This window comes from Cebidichthys violaceus, unplaced genomic scaffold, assembly GCF_023349555.1.
Source record: "Cebidichthys violaceus isolate CVI_PGR_0920_01 unplaced genomic scaffold, fCebVio1.0.p SCAF_2, whole genome shotgun sequence".
NCBI classification, from domain to species: Eukaryota; Metazoa; Chordata; class Actinopteri; order Perciformes; family Stichaeidae; genus Cebidichthys; species Cebidichthys violaceus.
Window position 1 is genome coordinate 12,544,666 of NW_027176372.1, and position 15,585 is coordinate 12,560,250.

Sequence of the window (15,585 nt, forward strand, 5' to 3'; positions counted from 1 at the left end):
GACACACCTTGTTAATCAATAACGTCAGTCACGTCCTCAGACATATTGATGCGATCACTGGACCATGCGCTATCGCGGCCTGTTGAATTTCACATGAGCAGTTATTTGCAGGTGAAATGAGTATATAAGTGAACGTGAAAGTGAAAAATTGGTGTTCATTTTAAGTTGTGGTATTCACGGCTGTTTTCATATCGACATGTACGTGCCATTAGGTGCTCGCAGTGCGCACACACACACACACACATGCACACACACGGAGCAGGCAGGTGCTCTCGTTAGCCTTAGGACACGGTCTGCTGATACCAACCTACTGTCTCACTGCATGAACGCTGTTTTAGCTCAGAGCGATGTATTATGCCGTCCCTCCCACGCATGCACTCAAAAACACAGCTTCTCCTTCCCTTGGCGTACACACACACACACACACACACACACACACACACACACAAAACTTCCTGAACCTTCCACATAAAATACGCAATGATATCACATCCCCTCCCATACCTGTAAACCTGAGAGGCTGCTGGTATCAGTCAGCGTTAGATTGAGGATGGATGGAGGGATAGGGGAGGATTGCCAAAGCGCTGAGCCTCAGGACAGAAAGAGAGGGACCATGCCGTCTCCCCAGGGACCCTATTATACACCCCTGGAGTGGGACGGGAGGGAGGCCAGGGACACACACACACGCATATATACATGCACATATTGCACACACACACCCACTTATACACAAACACTCACACACACACACACACACACACACACACACACACACACAAATCCAGCGGGGTCCAAATGGGCCCAGCACTTTGACATTGATTTGTTTTTCTTATCCCTTCCTCATCCCCCCCATTTTTTCATCTCTCCCGCCGCATCCCTCGGCAGACTCCCCATTGACACATCACAGAGCCATTCTCCAGGCCTCAGCTGAGGAGGAGGGGAGGGGTGGGGGGGAATGGTGGGGGTACTTTTGGAGCGATGGAGAGGAGAGAGGGGAAGAAGGGGGGGAGGAAAAGAGGAGGAGGAACAATAACTTGACAGCTAACGATGGAATGCCTGGCTCTTATCCCCAGCGTGTTGGCCTGCACACAGATCAGCAGCTGCCAGAATCAATATGAATCATAACCAATATTTACCCAGCATGCTGACCCACGACTCTCTCCCTAAACACACAGAGAAATAATACCGTGAAGAGATGCAGCTGCTGCAGAAAACCCCCACATCCAGGCATTGTTGTGGCTGTTACTGTTCGCTAATGACGGCCCCCACCACACAAACACGATCAACTTTGTTTTATTCTCGCTGCGAATGATGAAAAAGTCTCGCAGAAGGAAAACAACATCTCTTTTAAGCAGCGACCTCCCGCGGTGTAAAATGTATTTTCTCTGTCAGAAGATAACTGCCTTTTATTTGTTTTTTTCTCTCGTAGACTTTGAGGAGCCAGAGGATCCCTCCACTCGCTCCTTTTTCTCTGAAATCATCTCATCCATCTCTGACGTGAAGTTCAGCCACAACGGGCGCTACCTGATGACAAGAGACTACCTCACTGTCAAGGTGTGGGACCTTCAAATGGAGAACAAACCACTAGAGACGTACCAGGTAAGCCTTCGTCTTGCTTTAATGTGCCTGTTGGACAGTTTGAAGGCTCCAAAGATAATCCTAAATAACAGCTAGGCCGGGATCAAATCAAAACATATTGATTTCAGAGTAATCACTCAACATAATCCTGTTTCACTGTCAGCCTGCCAATCCGTAACCGTGTCATCTTCTGCAATTACCCCGGGAGGGCTTATTGAGCCGACTGTTCTCAAAAAGACAGATAGTGGCGGTGCTGATGCAACCTGAAGGGCAAAACCTCCCACTGTGTGGTCACCGGGGTCAGATCCACCCTGTGTGATCAGGGGAAGCCATCTTAGGGCAGGTCATGATTGATAAGGCTATCAGCTGGGCTCAAGGGATTCTCTGTCCAATTCCACCTGCTACCTAGCATCTTAGCGTGGGTCACCAGGTCTGGAGGGATTATTGAAACTAGAGCATATGGCAGTGCAGCTTAAGGTTGTATGGTTGTTCACTTAAAAAAGATAATGTGACAAACTTTGGGTGCTGGGAAAGTGTGATCGTGATCCACCAACTACTTCATGTTCTGATTTGTTTTTCAGGTGCATGACTATTTACGAGGCAAACTCTGTTCTCTGTATGAGAATGACTGCATCTTTGACAAGTTTGAGTGTGTCTGGAACGGATCAGATAGGTGAGATTTATTTCTTATCCATCCATCCATCCATCCATCCATCCAACTAACTAACTAACTAACTAACTAACTAACTAACTAACTATCTCAATAACCCTCCGCTCTCCTCTGCTCCTCCTCAGCGTCATAATGACCGGCTCCTATAACAATTTCTTCCGAATGTTTGACCGGAACACTAAACGGGACGTCACACTGGAGGCATCCAGAGAGAACAGCAAACCCAGAGCCATTCTGAAGCCTCGCAAGGTACAGCACCGCTCATCAATACAAGTCACCTGATTCCTAAGACATCTGGATTTGTTCTATATTGCCAGGGCCTCAAATTGGCTTCAAATGAGTGTTGTTTAGATATCCTGATGACTGTGAATCTTCATAGATAAGCTACATTATAATTATGATTATATCCAATCCTATCCCATCAAATACTGCATTATCAGTCACAACGTGTGATAGCAATAAGCCAGAACTGTGTGAAATCTATGCACTGAACTAGCTGTGATTACTAGCGGGAATGTGAGAAATAAAATGTTTTGAAATGAAATAAAAAACTTTTTTTTAAGTTTATTTAGGTTAATTACTCCATTCAGAAAGGGTTGGATTCATCAACATCAGATTTTAGCCTCTCTTGTTCTTTTTACAGTGTTTATCTTACTTTTATTTAATAACTAGCTGGTGAACATAGCGGAGCATTTAGCAGCTAAAGAGCCAAATATGTCCCTAAGAGACCAAAACAGAGTTTAAAGCCTAACACAACTCCAAATGAAATATCCTAAAGCATCTCTATCCCTACTGTTGTCCTCCAGGTGTGTGTCGGTGGGAAGCGTCGTAAGGATGAGATCAGTGTTGACAGCCTAGACTTCAGCAAGAAGATCCTTCACACTACATGGCACCCCCATGAGAACATTATCGCAGTAGCGGCCACCAACAACCTCTACATCTTCCAAGACAAGGTCAACTAAAGAGCAGTCTGCCCCTGCTGACCCCCTGCTGGGTTGGAGAAAGAGGGATGGAGCCCTTACATACATCCTTCTCCTCTCCCTATGTCTTGAATTTTGCCGCTCAGAGATAATTATCCAGTGACTGAAATTGCGGACAGTGTGAATTTTGAGAAGTGGGGAAATTGATACGACCTGGATATAGCGTGAGGAAAACGGTTCCTCGAAATTCGAGAATGGACTTTCATTCTTCAATTTGACTTCTAATTTAATTTATTTAGCCGTGCGGACACCTGGAGAAGTGAATCCTGTGCATTAATGCAACAAGAGGATTGCTGCATGAAAGACATGATGTAGCAGCCCTCCGGACCCTGGAGAAAGGGGTTGGATGTGGGTACACTGAACATTAAGTAGAGCACACTGACAGAAACCTAGCTTACATGACGGTGGCTCGTTGTCATGTAGCAACAGTGCCCCCTCTCTTTCAACCTGCTCATACTACAGTGCATGAGATCAACCCTGCGTTTTTGGACAGTGCAACCTGGTGCAGAATTCCTACAAAAGAGGAAGAGACTGTTAATGTCTGACCCCAGAAACTGAGTTGTGGCCTGTGACACAACATGGTCAGTCTTTCAAGTACCAATTCTGTGTCTCCCTGGTGAGACTGTAGTCTGTAATGTGAATGAAGCCCTTCCGGGCCGTGTCAATGGTTTTATTTAATGCTGTTGTTTTATTGAGTCCTTCGCTCGGTCAATGAGTCTGTCTAGAAGCTGTGGTGCCTTCTTTTGGTATGTGGGGGTTTGATGTAGTGGGAGCGGGAGGGGGGGTGGGGACTGAGAAACAAGGCAGGAGAGTGAATGTTTCAAATGAAATGTTAACTTAGGATTTTTTTTCTTTTGTTTTTTTCTCTTTCTCTTTAAAAAAAAAAAAAAAAGCTCCACTGAGGTCCTAAGTGGAAAAAAAAGTGCTTGAAGCGATGTAGTCATGATTATGTTATAGCACCGGCTACATGCTAGTGAGTTCAGGGGAGGACGCTGTGATATGTACAAAGTAATTGTTGCTCTTATCACATTTCAGTCAGTCTGATGTCAGTTTGCAAGAGACACGACAAAGCCGCATTACATTTTGTTTAGCAAAATCCCTATTGGAAAAATAACCCACATCACATTTTTACCTTATTTGAATTGTACCGAAAATGATCTGTAGATGGTAGAACCGTAAACTATTCATGTCAAAATATTGAGATTTCCTGGAGCAACCTAATGCTAGCAAGCATTGCTCTTTTTGCATTTGTTAGATCTGATTCTGATGACACTGACCACCTGCATATAGATATTTAACATCTACAGATCATTTGAGGCACTGTGCAAGTCAAATATTTGGCTTTGTCCACAAGAAGCCAGTTTAAAAATGTTTGATTTCAGATTGCTGCGGTGTCTGTCCACGTTCCTCTTCCTGTTGGTGAAGGGTAACGTGGAACAGAAGCAGCTTTGTATTTCAGCACTCGGCTCTTGTCAGTTTTGGAGATCCTCATTTGTCTCAGATTTGTTTTAAGAGCCAACTCCCCTAAAGAAAAGCAGTCAAAGGTCTAAATGAACTCTGTGAAATCAGGGAATTATTAAGTGTGATTCCTTTAAACGGTAATGTCTTCTAAACGACCTCCTTTGTGACACTTCTAATTGAAACAAAAAAAAACTTTTATAGCTCAGAATGTATTGAAATGCAATTAATTACCATGCAGTCTTTATGCTTACTGGACTTTCTTTGAATAAAAAAAGAATAAAGATGTGCAAGTTGAAAGCCTGCGTTGTTTCACTTCCTGTGTTAATGCTGCTGAGTACATCAAATGATTCATTGTTGGTTATGGTGCAACGGCGCCCTCTTATGGATGAAGAGTAAGACATATAAAGGCAGTCTGGCTGTTGCAAAAAAAGAGAGAAAACGGTTTTCATCAACTGGACACAGTTGGTGGTTGATTTCAAATTATTAGCCACTGTCAATTTTCTTAATTTCTTTAGCTTATTCATGTTTATTCATATTATACTAATTTACCATTATAAGAACAGAAATCCAGCTTCCAAATGCAGGTAGCTTACCAACTTTAACAGCTCATATAACAAATTGAAATGACAGAATCCATCTGGATTGCTGGTGGATGCTTCCGATGATATGTTTCACGTACTGCCTGTAACAAATTTAAAAATGCCTTTGCTATAATAACAAAAAAATATATGTAATCAGCACTTAAGCATTAGTATCTCTGAGCTAATAAGACAAATGCACCCTAATGATGACTTATTCACAAACATTAACACAAATTAGAAATTCGACACGTTCATCTGCTGTACGGTGCACACTATGCAGAGTTTTTCTAATTGGCCCCGAGAGTCTGTCGTCGACGCACAGTTTGTCAGCTGGGGACAGCAGCTGTCAATCAAACAGCGTCTTTATAACCAGCCGCAGAAGCTGCATCACTGTGTCTCAGGATAAACCAGGAGACAGACAGGAGCTCTGCTGTGATTATTGATCGACAGTCGATACCTTCTCTGATGAGACTTATAGTAACAGGTTTAGATTCATTGCTAGTATTGCTAGATATATCAAATCTCTCTTTTGAGCCTTTCAATTTTAGGAAATCTTTTATCGAGAACCTTTTTTCTTCTTCTACTGGCTGCCTTAGACTATTCCTATTATTTCTTCTCATATTAGCTGACTATCTTTTTTGGAAAAGATGGATAAGTTGAGTGGAAACAATGTGACAGTGGTGAACAGCTCCATAGACAAGTGGTCATTCAATGAACGAGGTTCACAGCAACACCTGGAGCCTGAGGAGCTGAGGGTCCTGGTGCCGGCTATTCTGGGAGTCATCTGTGTCTTGGGTGTGGCTTGTAATCTCACTGCGATGGTCATCTTGTTCTCCAACGCTCATAGGGGCAAACTGTCTCTCATCAACTCCCTCATCTTCAACCTGATGTTTGCTGACGGACTGGTGCTGTTGTTCACGGTTCCCTTCAGGGCTGCCTCCTACTCCAAAGCCAGCTGGAATCTGGGCTGGGTGGTCTGCAAGACGGCCGACTGGTTCCTCCAGTCCTGCATGGCAGCGAAGAGCTTCACATTGGCTGTCATGGCCAAGGCGTGCTACCGATATGTGTCCAACCCCACCAAGCAGGTGAGCATCCGACTGGGCTCCATCCTGGTGGTGTTCTTCTTCATCTGGCTGTCCGCCTGCTCAGTCACCGTCCCTCACTGGCTGTTTGCCACGCTGCAGAGAGAAACCCGCGGGCTGGTTTGTATGCTGATGGTTCCTCCTGAAGCCCGGGACTTCATGGCTGTGTACGTCAAAGCATACCCCCTGGGGGTCTACTGTGCACCACTCAGCTTTGCCCTGGTGTATTTCTTGAGGGCTTATGGCCAGTGCCAGCGCCGCTCCAGTAAGACTCAGAACCTGCGCACACAAATCAGATCCAAGAAGCTCACCTTGATGTTGTTTAGCCTGACTGTGGCCATGGCTATTCTCTGGCTTCCGCAATGGGTGGTGTGGGTTTGGGAGCGTCATATCGCAGAGAAGGAAATCGAAGGAGCTCAGCCCCTCATCTCCTCTCTTCCCCCTCTTCTAACGCTCTCTGCCCAGCTGCTCACCTTCTCTCTGTCCCTGGTGAACCCTCTCATCGTCCTCTCCCTCTCCGAGGAGTTCAGAGAGGGCTACAGGGGGCTGTGGAGGCGCCTCACCCTGCGCAAGCAACCTCCACCAAAGCCAAAACCCGGACCTCACACCCCAACATCTCTCCAGTCGCCTTGCCCCAGACCAGAGACTTCTGGCCAGCTGGGGGGGGGGGGGGGCATTCGGTCAAGCTCCAGCCAGGGTCCCAGCAGAGAGGCTCAGCCCCAGCCGGAGCAAGGAGGAGAGAGAGACGTAGACAGGGTGAGCCTCAAAGATGGGATCGTTTTGCCTGACGTGGAGCAGTTCTGGCACGAGAGGGAGTCTGGATCGCACACAGAGGAAAATGACCCTGTGCCGTGGGAGCACCAGAAGAAAGAGGGGGGAAAATAAACCATCTTTAATACAATCCTCAGACAGCAGCAGCTTCATCAACAGACCTTAATTTAAGAATTGAGGCTGCTACCGAGTGCTGCGCCGTAAATCATTTGTATTCTGTCAACTGTGTTTATATTGTTCAAAGGTAAGACGTGCAATCAGAGTGGAAACCCAGAGTGGGCTATAAATAGAGCAGTATCATCTGTATATATGGTGAACATTATATAATATTGTCTTTCGATTGTGTTTTTACTGTTTAACGAGGAAGAACTAGACTATAGTGCAAGGTGGCTTTTGGTGGCTGTAAATTAAAGCCTCTGGTAAGGATGGCAATGTGAATTCAATACACAGTAATCTATATATATTTTCAGTGTAGTGTGTGAATTAACATTGGCAATTACAGATTTATTGAATTACTCGGATACATCTTTTAATTTATGTTCTTAACGACTGGTGTGTGCTGCAAGAAATCCTCTGGGAAAAATCTTAAATTTGCATCTTAATTGGAGGTAGATGTTAACACCAAAATGTATTTTACACTCATGTGCAGTCATTGTTTATGTATTCCCTTTGGATGTTAGTGATGTTGAGGCAGGAAGTTTTTGATGTCACAGTGAGAGAGTCTGTGTTTCCTGTCCTCGGTTTGTGAGAGACATTATTTTGTATTCATTGTGCATCAATGACCAGTGTTTACAATAAAGACAATTCTATAAATGTTGCCTTGTGTGATAACATTGTTCTGTGGTGTCAAAGATTATATAGATTGGAAGGGAGATATATAAAACCAACAAGTGTATCTGTGTTCAGTTCAGTCTGGAATTTTCGTGTAATTGTTTCAATCAATGACACTCACACACACACACTCACACACACACACACACACACACGCACCAGTGCAGTAGAGTCTTAATAAGATGGATCACACATTAGCGGATGGTCTCCTGCTGACATTAGGTCATTGAATATATTTTCATAAGGGCATTCATTACAATTGTCAAGGGTTCTAATTAGAGGTAACAAGCTTTCGTCTGAACTCAGACAGAGTACTGTCAGTGAACTCACCTCTGTAGGAGTCTCATAAGGAATTCTCCATGCATTGATCTGAATACGCATAACAGGTCAAAACCTCACAATTAAAGGGATAGTCAACATAGAGGAATCTGTGCCTGAGCTGATCTGGGATCGATTTGTCTGTCTGATGTAACAGCAACCCGTCTTTGATGAACAATGAAGCCACATGTAAATAGCGCTACTTTTCAATCTAATCAAAGACCAATACTGCAAATTTTGACATGGTGTAAAATATATAAGGCTGGCATAAAAAAATGTAAAAGTAAAAAATAAAATGAGAAGATATGAGTCATCCCCAAGTTACCTTACACCTCTTTTTACTCCCTCCCCTCCCTTATGACATTTTCCTTTCATTAATCATTTATGTTGACCTTTTATTGCTAGAGGCAAGTACCTCAATCAGAGCAACACTTAACTATATCAACCCCCATCAGTCCCTCAGGTTGTGACCCGGCCATAAACACTGAAGGCAAAATAATATGCACTCATTGTTGGACTGCAGTTTTAACCTTCTCTGTTTAAATAGAGAAATGACGAAAGGTTATTGTACAGGAATACCACAAAAACAGTAACTGTGAACATTGATGATACTATCTTTAAATACATATGTGGCCACTATATACAGCCGGTACTGTTTGGCACCTCTGGCATTTACTCTGTTAAATGAGCCAGTAAATCTGCAGTTGTGTGGTTTTATCCAATTTAAGTGAAAAGGCCTGAAGCTCCTAATCACTGGTAAACAACTGGCCATCCAGGCCATCCTGTAGACATTAAAAGCTGCATGCCTATGGTTCAGCATCCCCAGTGTTTTCACTTGTTTTGCCTGATTAAACCAGGAACAGTGGGCAAGCGCTTGACTGGCAAATCCTTTGCTCACTTTGTACCATCACACACATAGGCCTTTTTCACACAAGACATCTCTCACAATAGGAAAAGAACAGGTGTAAATGATAGCATTAAAGATGGCTGATCCACCTCAGCTGGCCCATTTCGACACTATGGATCCGGGGCTCTACTCCAAGCTCCTTCCAGATGTCTGGGTTCCTCATCCTATCTCTAAGGCTGAGCCCTGCCACCCTACGAAGGAGGCTCATTTCAGACGCTCATTCTTTTGGTCACTACATAACGCCCATGACCATAGGCGAAGGTCGGAATGTAGATGGACTGGTAAATTGAGAGCTTTACCTTCCCGCTCAGTTCCTTCTTCACCTGGTCTGGTAAAACATGTGCATCGATGCCAACGCCGCACCAAACCGCCCTGTCCATCTCACGCTTCATTTTAACCTCACATGTGAACAAGACGCTGAGATACTTAACTTGAGGCAATGACTCACTCTCAACCCACAGAGTACAATCCACCGTTTTCCGAGGTACTGACTCTCATCCCGACCTCTTCACACTCGGCTGCAAACCACCACTGTGGGTGCTGAAGGTTACGTTCTGATGGAGCCACCAGAACCACATTATCTGCAAAGAGCAGAGATGCAATTCTCTTTTTCATGGACATGCGATTGTCCATGAAAATGACAAACCCTGGCAGAGGCCAACAAGCGTTGAAAACATATTTGACTTTGTGATGAACAGACACAGCTCTCACTGTGGTTATACAAGGACTGGATGACTCGTAGCAATAACCTTGTTATCCCATATTCCCGCAGTACCCCTCACAGGATATTCTCTACAGTCTCTTTCTCTTGGTTTCCCTATGCTTCAAAAAAAGGGGGGAGACTGTACAAGGACAGTTACTACCAGTTGATTATTATTATTTATGAATCTCAGCATGCCCTTGTGTAAAATAGCGCTTACTGCCTATACATTGAGGCCACTTTGTATTTGTATATTCATATCTGTGTGCCTCAGGCTTTTTTTTAATGATCATTTCGTTTATAATTTTATTTTTTTTAAATAAAGCAATATCGTCAGTAGGGGAATTTCAATATCACCCAACCATACTGTTAACAAGCTAACTTTACCTGCACAGGTTCCCTTTGTTAACAAGCCCCATGTGCGGGGCACTTGGTAACATTAACAATTTGTCTCATGGAGCTATGAAGAAAGAAGTCACCCAAGTCTATTGTTAATGTTAAATTGGTTAACCCTATCGTTACGAGTTTATCAACAAATTAAAAGTGAACCACCTTGTGAGTGAGGGAGAGTGAGTCAAGTAAAATCACAGTGTGATCGGACAGTAGATTTATGCTGGCTAAAGCTGGGCCATATGACAGTATGTATTGTCAAAACAATATAAAAACGTCTGTTGTTTATATTTTTCTTAATGGTTTTGTATTGTGAATCTAGGGCCGAGCTGCTTTACGGCAATATTTACGTATTTTGGGCAATGCTTTAAGTTCTGATCCTTAAACGTGAAAGCAAACGGTCCAAACAAGAAGAGCTTACCTAAACGGAGGATATCTCTGTCATTTGGACCTGGTTTGGCAACAAAAAGTTAGATACTGAACAGAAAACAATCTTCTGCAAAGTTTGCCACACGCCGGTAGCCACAACAGGCATATTTGGAGTGCGGGCTATCCGTCGTCATTAACCAGCACAACGTACCTTTTTTGTTCTTCATCTTAATGACGGACTACACAGACATGCGTCAACACAATGTTTTGTTTGTGGCTGCTTGTGTAGGAACAGTTTCTCTGTTGAACGGTTAACAGATATCTATCTATGGAGAAGCCATGCACACCCCCAGACAATAATAAAACGGGTAGCGGCTTATTTTCGATTGTTATGAATGTTTGACGCATATCACATTACATGTCCATTACTTGTAAATAAAGCACCTGGATTAAAACCAGAACCAAAAAAACTACAGCTAACCTTGGTTATTATAACCAGTGATATCAAAATCAATGAGGTTGAACGCTATATACACATTACATGTAGTAGATTCAGACCAAGATGTATATGTTTATGAATGCTTATCGGCCTATAATCAGCTGTTTTGACTCATACTACATTTGCTGTCCCCTAAACTAGGCCAATTTCACACTTGAAACATTTTGCACAAAATGAGAAAATACTCTGTACTTCTGATTTGTCAACTATTTAATTCACATAGGAGAATGTTACCATGTGGCTATTTGATATAGACTATTTATTTATTGAAAACATGATATACATATCAGTTATCCAGGTATGAAAGGGCCTACAGTATATTGCGATATAGAGCTAATCCTGGGTGTACATCTTTATTTAACAGTATAATGTTATGATGGTCAGTTATATCATTTATTAGCAGTCAGCCTAAAGTCATTTGAAAAACTTCAGGGAAGTCTAATCACGGTTGAAGCCATGCCAGCAATTGGGTCTCTTGTAGGTTTAATCTTGGTGTTAAGGTAAAGATTAGGTTCATAAGCAACTTTTTAGGTTACGGTTTTGCTGGATTATCCAAAAAGTGACGAGACGACGGGAATGTGCATCAGGCACACAACACTGTTTGATTGCAATTTTGGAATCACACTGTCAATTCAGCTAAACAATGGCAAAGCAAAATGTTTTTCCAAAGATTTAATACGTTTTTTGTTTTTTTTAAGATGTTTCTATAGCTGTTTTGCCGGAAAAAAAAAAAAGTTCTGGAGATGATGATGGAAGTAGCTAAGTACTGGCAGTGTCTGAAATCCCTAATTCACTATTTTCTCCACTATTTTCCCCATAGAACTCACACACTCAAAAACAATCGGTGCATTTTTGGAAAGTTAAACTGATTTCAGACACAGCCTCTGTGTAGTTTTGTGAGTGAAGCACAGCTCTGCCCAGATACAACTTAGGCATTTTCACAGCTGGACCTCGTTAGGTCAAAGTGTGACTAACAACTTTCTGTGGCCAAGCTGCAGGGCTTGGCTTCTAACTAACCAACTAATTATAAACTCACTAAAAATGTACAATAAACAACAATAGTTGGAACACAATATTTTACATTGTATCAGTATGTAGATTTCTACTCTTAAACCCCCTGGAGGAAGTAGTAGTAAGGCATAGTACTGCTAAGATGCATATACATTGATGTATTAGCTGTTTGCTCTTAGTTGACACTGTTTGTATTGGTAAATGTTTTATCTGCAGAATATTTAGCATCTCCAATAAAAAGTCTACTTGTAAAAAGGTTATAATGAGGAGACTGATGATGAAGCACAGGATAAAAAAAAAAATCTTAGAAGAAAGGAGGGACTGATTGAGAGAAAATTGGTGAAGAAACGAGTGTGGTAATCAACATTACAAGTGGAAAAACAAGTCAGGCTTAATTAGGTCATTATACAAAGCAGGCGAGCTTTCAGCAGGTGAGATCCTCTCCTCACTGCCCTCCTGGCAGTGCTCCCCTCCCGCTGCGAGGGGAGGCAGGGGTGTCACCCCTGTGTTTTATCTCTCTCAGCCAATCGTCATCGCTAATAAATGAAATTTCACAGGAAGTGACATGCCAGCTAACACTAATTATACTCAGCAGGAGAGGCTGGCTGCAATTAAGCCACTTGCTAAAACCTTTGCCTGCCAATGCCGCATCTCCCTCTGGGGCTATGTCCACACTACTATGATTCCATTTTAAAATGCATAATCTTTTGCTACGTTTACACTGAGCGTCCACACTAGGCCGGAGTTTTAGAGCACTGAAAGCGGATATGTTTAAAACGTTCCCGAGGACGGATAAATTTGAAAACCTTGCAGTGTGGACAGGCCGAATTGCATGGAAACGATGACGTAGACAGCCGAGTTGACTACTTTATCTGGTCTTCGCAGTCTTTGACGTGTCCTTCCCTAATTCATCACACCCCTATCACGTGACCCTTTTCCGGAAGAAAACAAGAAACAACAGCCTTGATTATCGATCAACTACCAGTGGTTAATTTAACATGGATAACTGATTACAGGCCTTGCTGACCTTGGTTAAAATTCTCCAACTGCCGGCATGTGGAGACAGCAGCTGTTATTGGAGCGGTTAGCGTGTCCAGCGGCGTGTCCAGCGGCGTTATCAGCCATACGGAGCGGACGTTTGAAGTCACAGTTTACGGCTTTGAGGAGGACGACGGACACAAAACGGAGGACTTTTCTTTTCTTATTAATGCTTATTTTGTTCTGCACAACTATTGTGAAGTCTACACATAAACTGTAAAGGAACAAAAGCATAAATGCTCTCCAGTACGACAGAGACTTCAGCCACCAGCAGAGCGAATGTAAGAACAGACAATAACAAAACAGAGGGGAAACGAGTGAGAGACTTGTGTTGACCACATTTATTGACCGATAGAGAGAGAGAGAAAGAGAGAGAGATAGAGAGAGAGAGAGATAGAGAGAGAGAGACCTGCAGCCTTGCAACTAAGTTTGAAAAAAACAAAACAACTTCTAAAACTTTCCACAAAATGTCTCTGTTTGAGTTTATAGAGGAAGATTTTAGAGGGAGATCTTAAGTATCAAGTCTGACCTTTTATTATTAAAGAGTACTATAAAACTGACGTATTTTTTGTAATTCAGCAACAAATCAACCTACTGTTTACACTGGCACCCGCATGCCCAGTCGTATGGACGGAAATCATTTTGCAAATGATGCTAAAACGGCCGTGTGTACGGAGATTGTTTTTTGTTTAAAAACCCCGGTTTTCAACAAAAATGTATCGGTGTGGATGTAGCCCGGGTCACAGCTACCTTCCCCTCCCTTTGGAGGATCACCTGGCTCTGCAATCTGCAGAGAGTCGACCAGAAAGTATGTTTGTGTGTGTGTGTGTGTGTGTGTGTGTGTGTGTGTGTGTGTGTGTGTGTGTGTGTGTGTGTTTGTGATGGAGGAAGGTTGGTTCAGGGGGTCTGGCCTTGGTATTTAGCAGCCTTTTGATTAGAATAAATCAGAGAGCTTTCATCTCAGTGAAGGATGTGGAGATCTAAAGGGCAGGCACCTTTCGGCATTTCCAGCAGTGCTAAGAGGAGGTGTCATTTACACATACTATACACTATCGACTGACAATCAATCATTTAATAAGCAGAGAAAATGCGCTGTGACATCAAAGGCCTCCTAAACAACCACAAATAAACAAGGAAGTGATTTGAATGTACCACTTTTATTTGGTAAATAAATGTCTCACTTTTAGTGATGAAGCCAAAGATAACTAGTTACATATAACTCTGCCGTTGCTTTGTTTTAACATCTCTTAGCTCATTATTTTAGTTTGTGCCAACTAGTTTTTGGATCAGTCTTAAGGTTGCCATCTAAGTGGAAAAGCTGTGATAAACTCACTGCTCATCACCTGTTATCTGGCACCAAACAGCAGACAGGACAAAGTTAGCAGCAAGCAGGTGAACAGTGGGTCACCATTTAGCAGCTAAAGGGTCAGACCCCCCCCCCCCCCCAAACGTCGAGTGCATGATAGACTTACATTCTTCAGGTGGCCAAAATCACGACTCCAAACGGATGTCAATGTTGCTCTGCTTCTGCCTCGTGTGCTAACCATAGACCTCAGGTGCACATAAGCAACAGTTTGCTCGTATGTTGGCCATATCAACATTATAATGTGATGTGTCCATGTTGTGCTTCCAGGTTGTTGCACTGCCCCCAAGTGGCCAGGACGTGAATTACATTTAACTCAAAATAAAAACGTTTTTTTCTCCCAATATATTATGCACAAACCACAAAGTCCATACAATAATTAGCTGTTCAGGAATTATTATGGTCAAACAATTTACCTATTTTAACCAAGCATGTTAGCAGAAACGATAGAGCTGAGAAAAAGAAACGTACTATAGTGCAAGACACGGGCTTAATTTTTCACTTTTTAACTGTACTGTCAAACACAAGTTTAACATTCGTACAGACCCGTGAGGAGCAGCAGCAGATCTTTTGGCTGTGTAAGATTTGGCAGAAGTAGAACATACTGTATCTCTGAAATGTTCTCCAAAAGAGCCGTTGAAGTCGTTGGCCAAATCCCAATGTCCTCCCTAAACCCTAAACCCTCAAGGACTTAAGTGACGTCACCTGGTAAGTGGTTGAGTGTAAGAGGCTGCAAGGACTCGAAATGGTGTAAATATGAATGGGTCAGCACTTTGCTGCAACATATCACGTTACCATGAAAACGACAAAAAATAAGATGTATAATTGTATGTATTTTTTTATACTTTGTACTCCCTGATTTGAACATCTTCCAGGCTCTTTCCTCACAAGATGAGAGGTAATTTCATATAATCTATTAAACATCTTTGATGACAAAATCAAATATTTGATGGATAAATAAATGTTTCTCTGTAAATATAATAAGACAGGCTGAACACACATGAGCCGTCCTCTTTGTTTACCTTTTTTTTTAACG

General features: G+C 42.7%; 2 protein-coding genes across 3 annotated transcripts in view; both read left to right on the forward strand.

Moving 5' to 3' along the window:
* LOC137875326 (serine/threonine-protein phosphatase 2A 55 kDa regulatory subunit B beta isoform) overlaps positions 1–4,865 on the forward strand; it is a 38,383-nt gene extending 33,518 nt beyond the window's left edge. For both annotated transcript variants that reach the window (XM_068714462.1, XM_068714463.1), the window contains exons 7-10: positions 1,430–1,599; positions 2,160–2,251; positions 2,374–2,497; positions 3,055–4,865. In XM_068714462.1, the coding sequence (XP_068570563.1) occupies positions 1,430–1,599; positions 2,160–2,251; positions 2,374–2,497; positions 3,055–3,210 (542 nt within the window). In that variant the 3' untranslated portion in view covers positions 3,211–4,865. The remainder of the gene's footprint in view (positions 1–1,429; positions 1,600–2,159; positions 2,252–2,373; positions 2,498–3,054) is intronic.
* Positions 4,866–5,917: 1,052 nt separating this feature from the next.
* gpr151 (G protein-coupled receptor 151) lies at positions 5,918–7,237 on the forward strand. Its single transcript, XM_068714022.1, has one exon. The coding sequence runs from the start codon at positions 5,918–5,920 to the stop codon at positions 7,235–7,237; it is 1,320 nt and encodes a 439-aa protein (XP_068570123.1).
* The last annotated feature ends 8,348 nt before the right edge of the window (positions 7,238–15,585 follow it).

Excerpts from the sequence above, each read along its gene's own strand:
- gpr151 (XM_068714022.1), top strand. The coding sequence starts at position 5,918 with ATGGATAAGTTGAGTGGAAACAATGTGACAGTGGTGAACAGCTCCATA.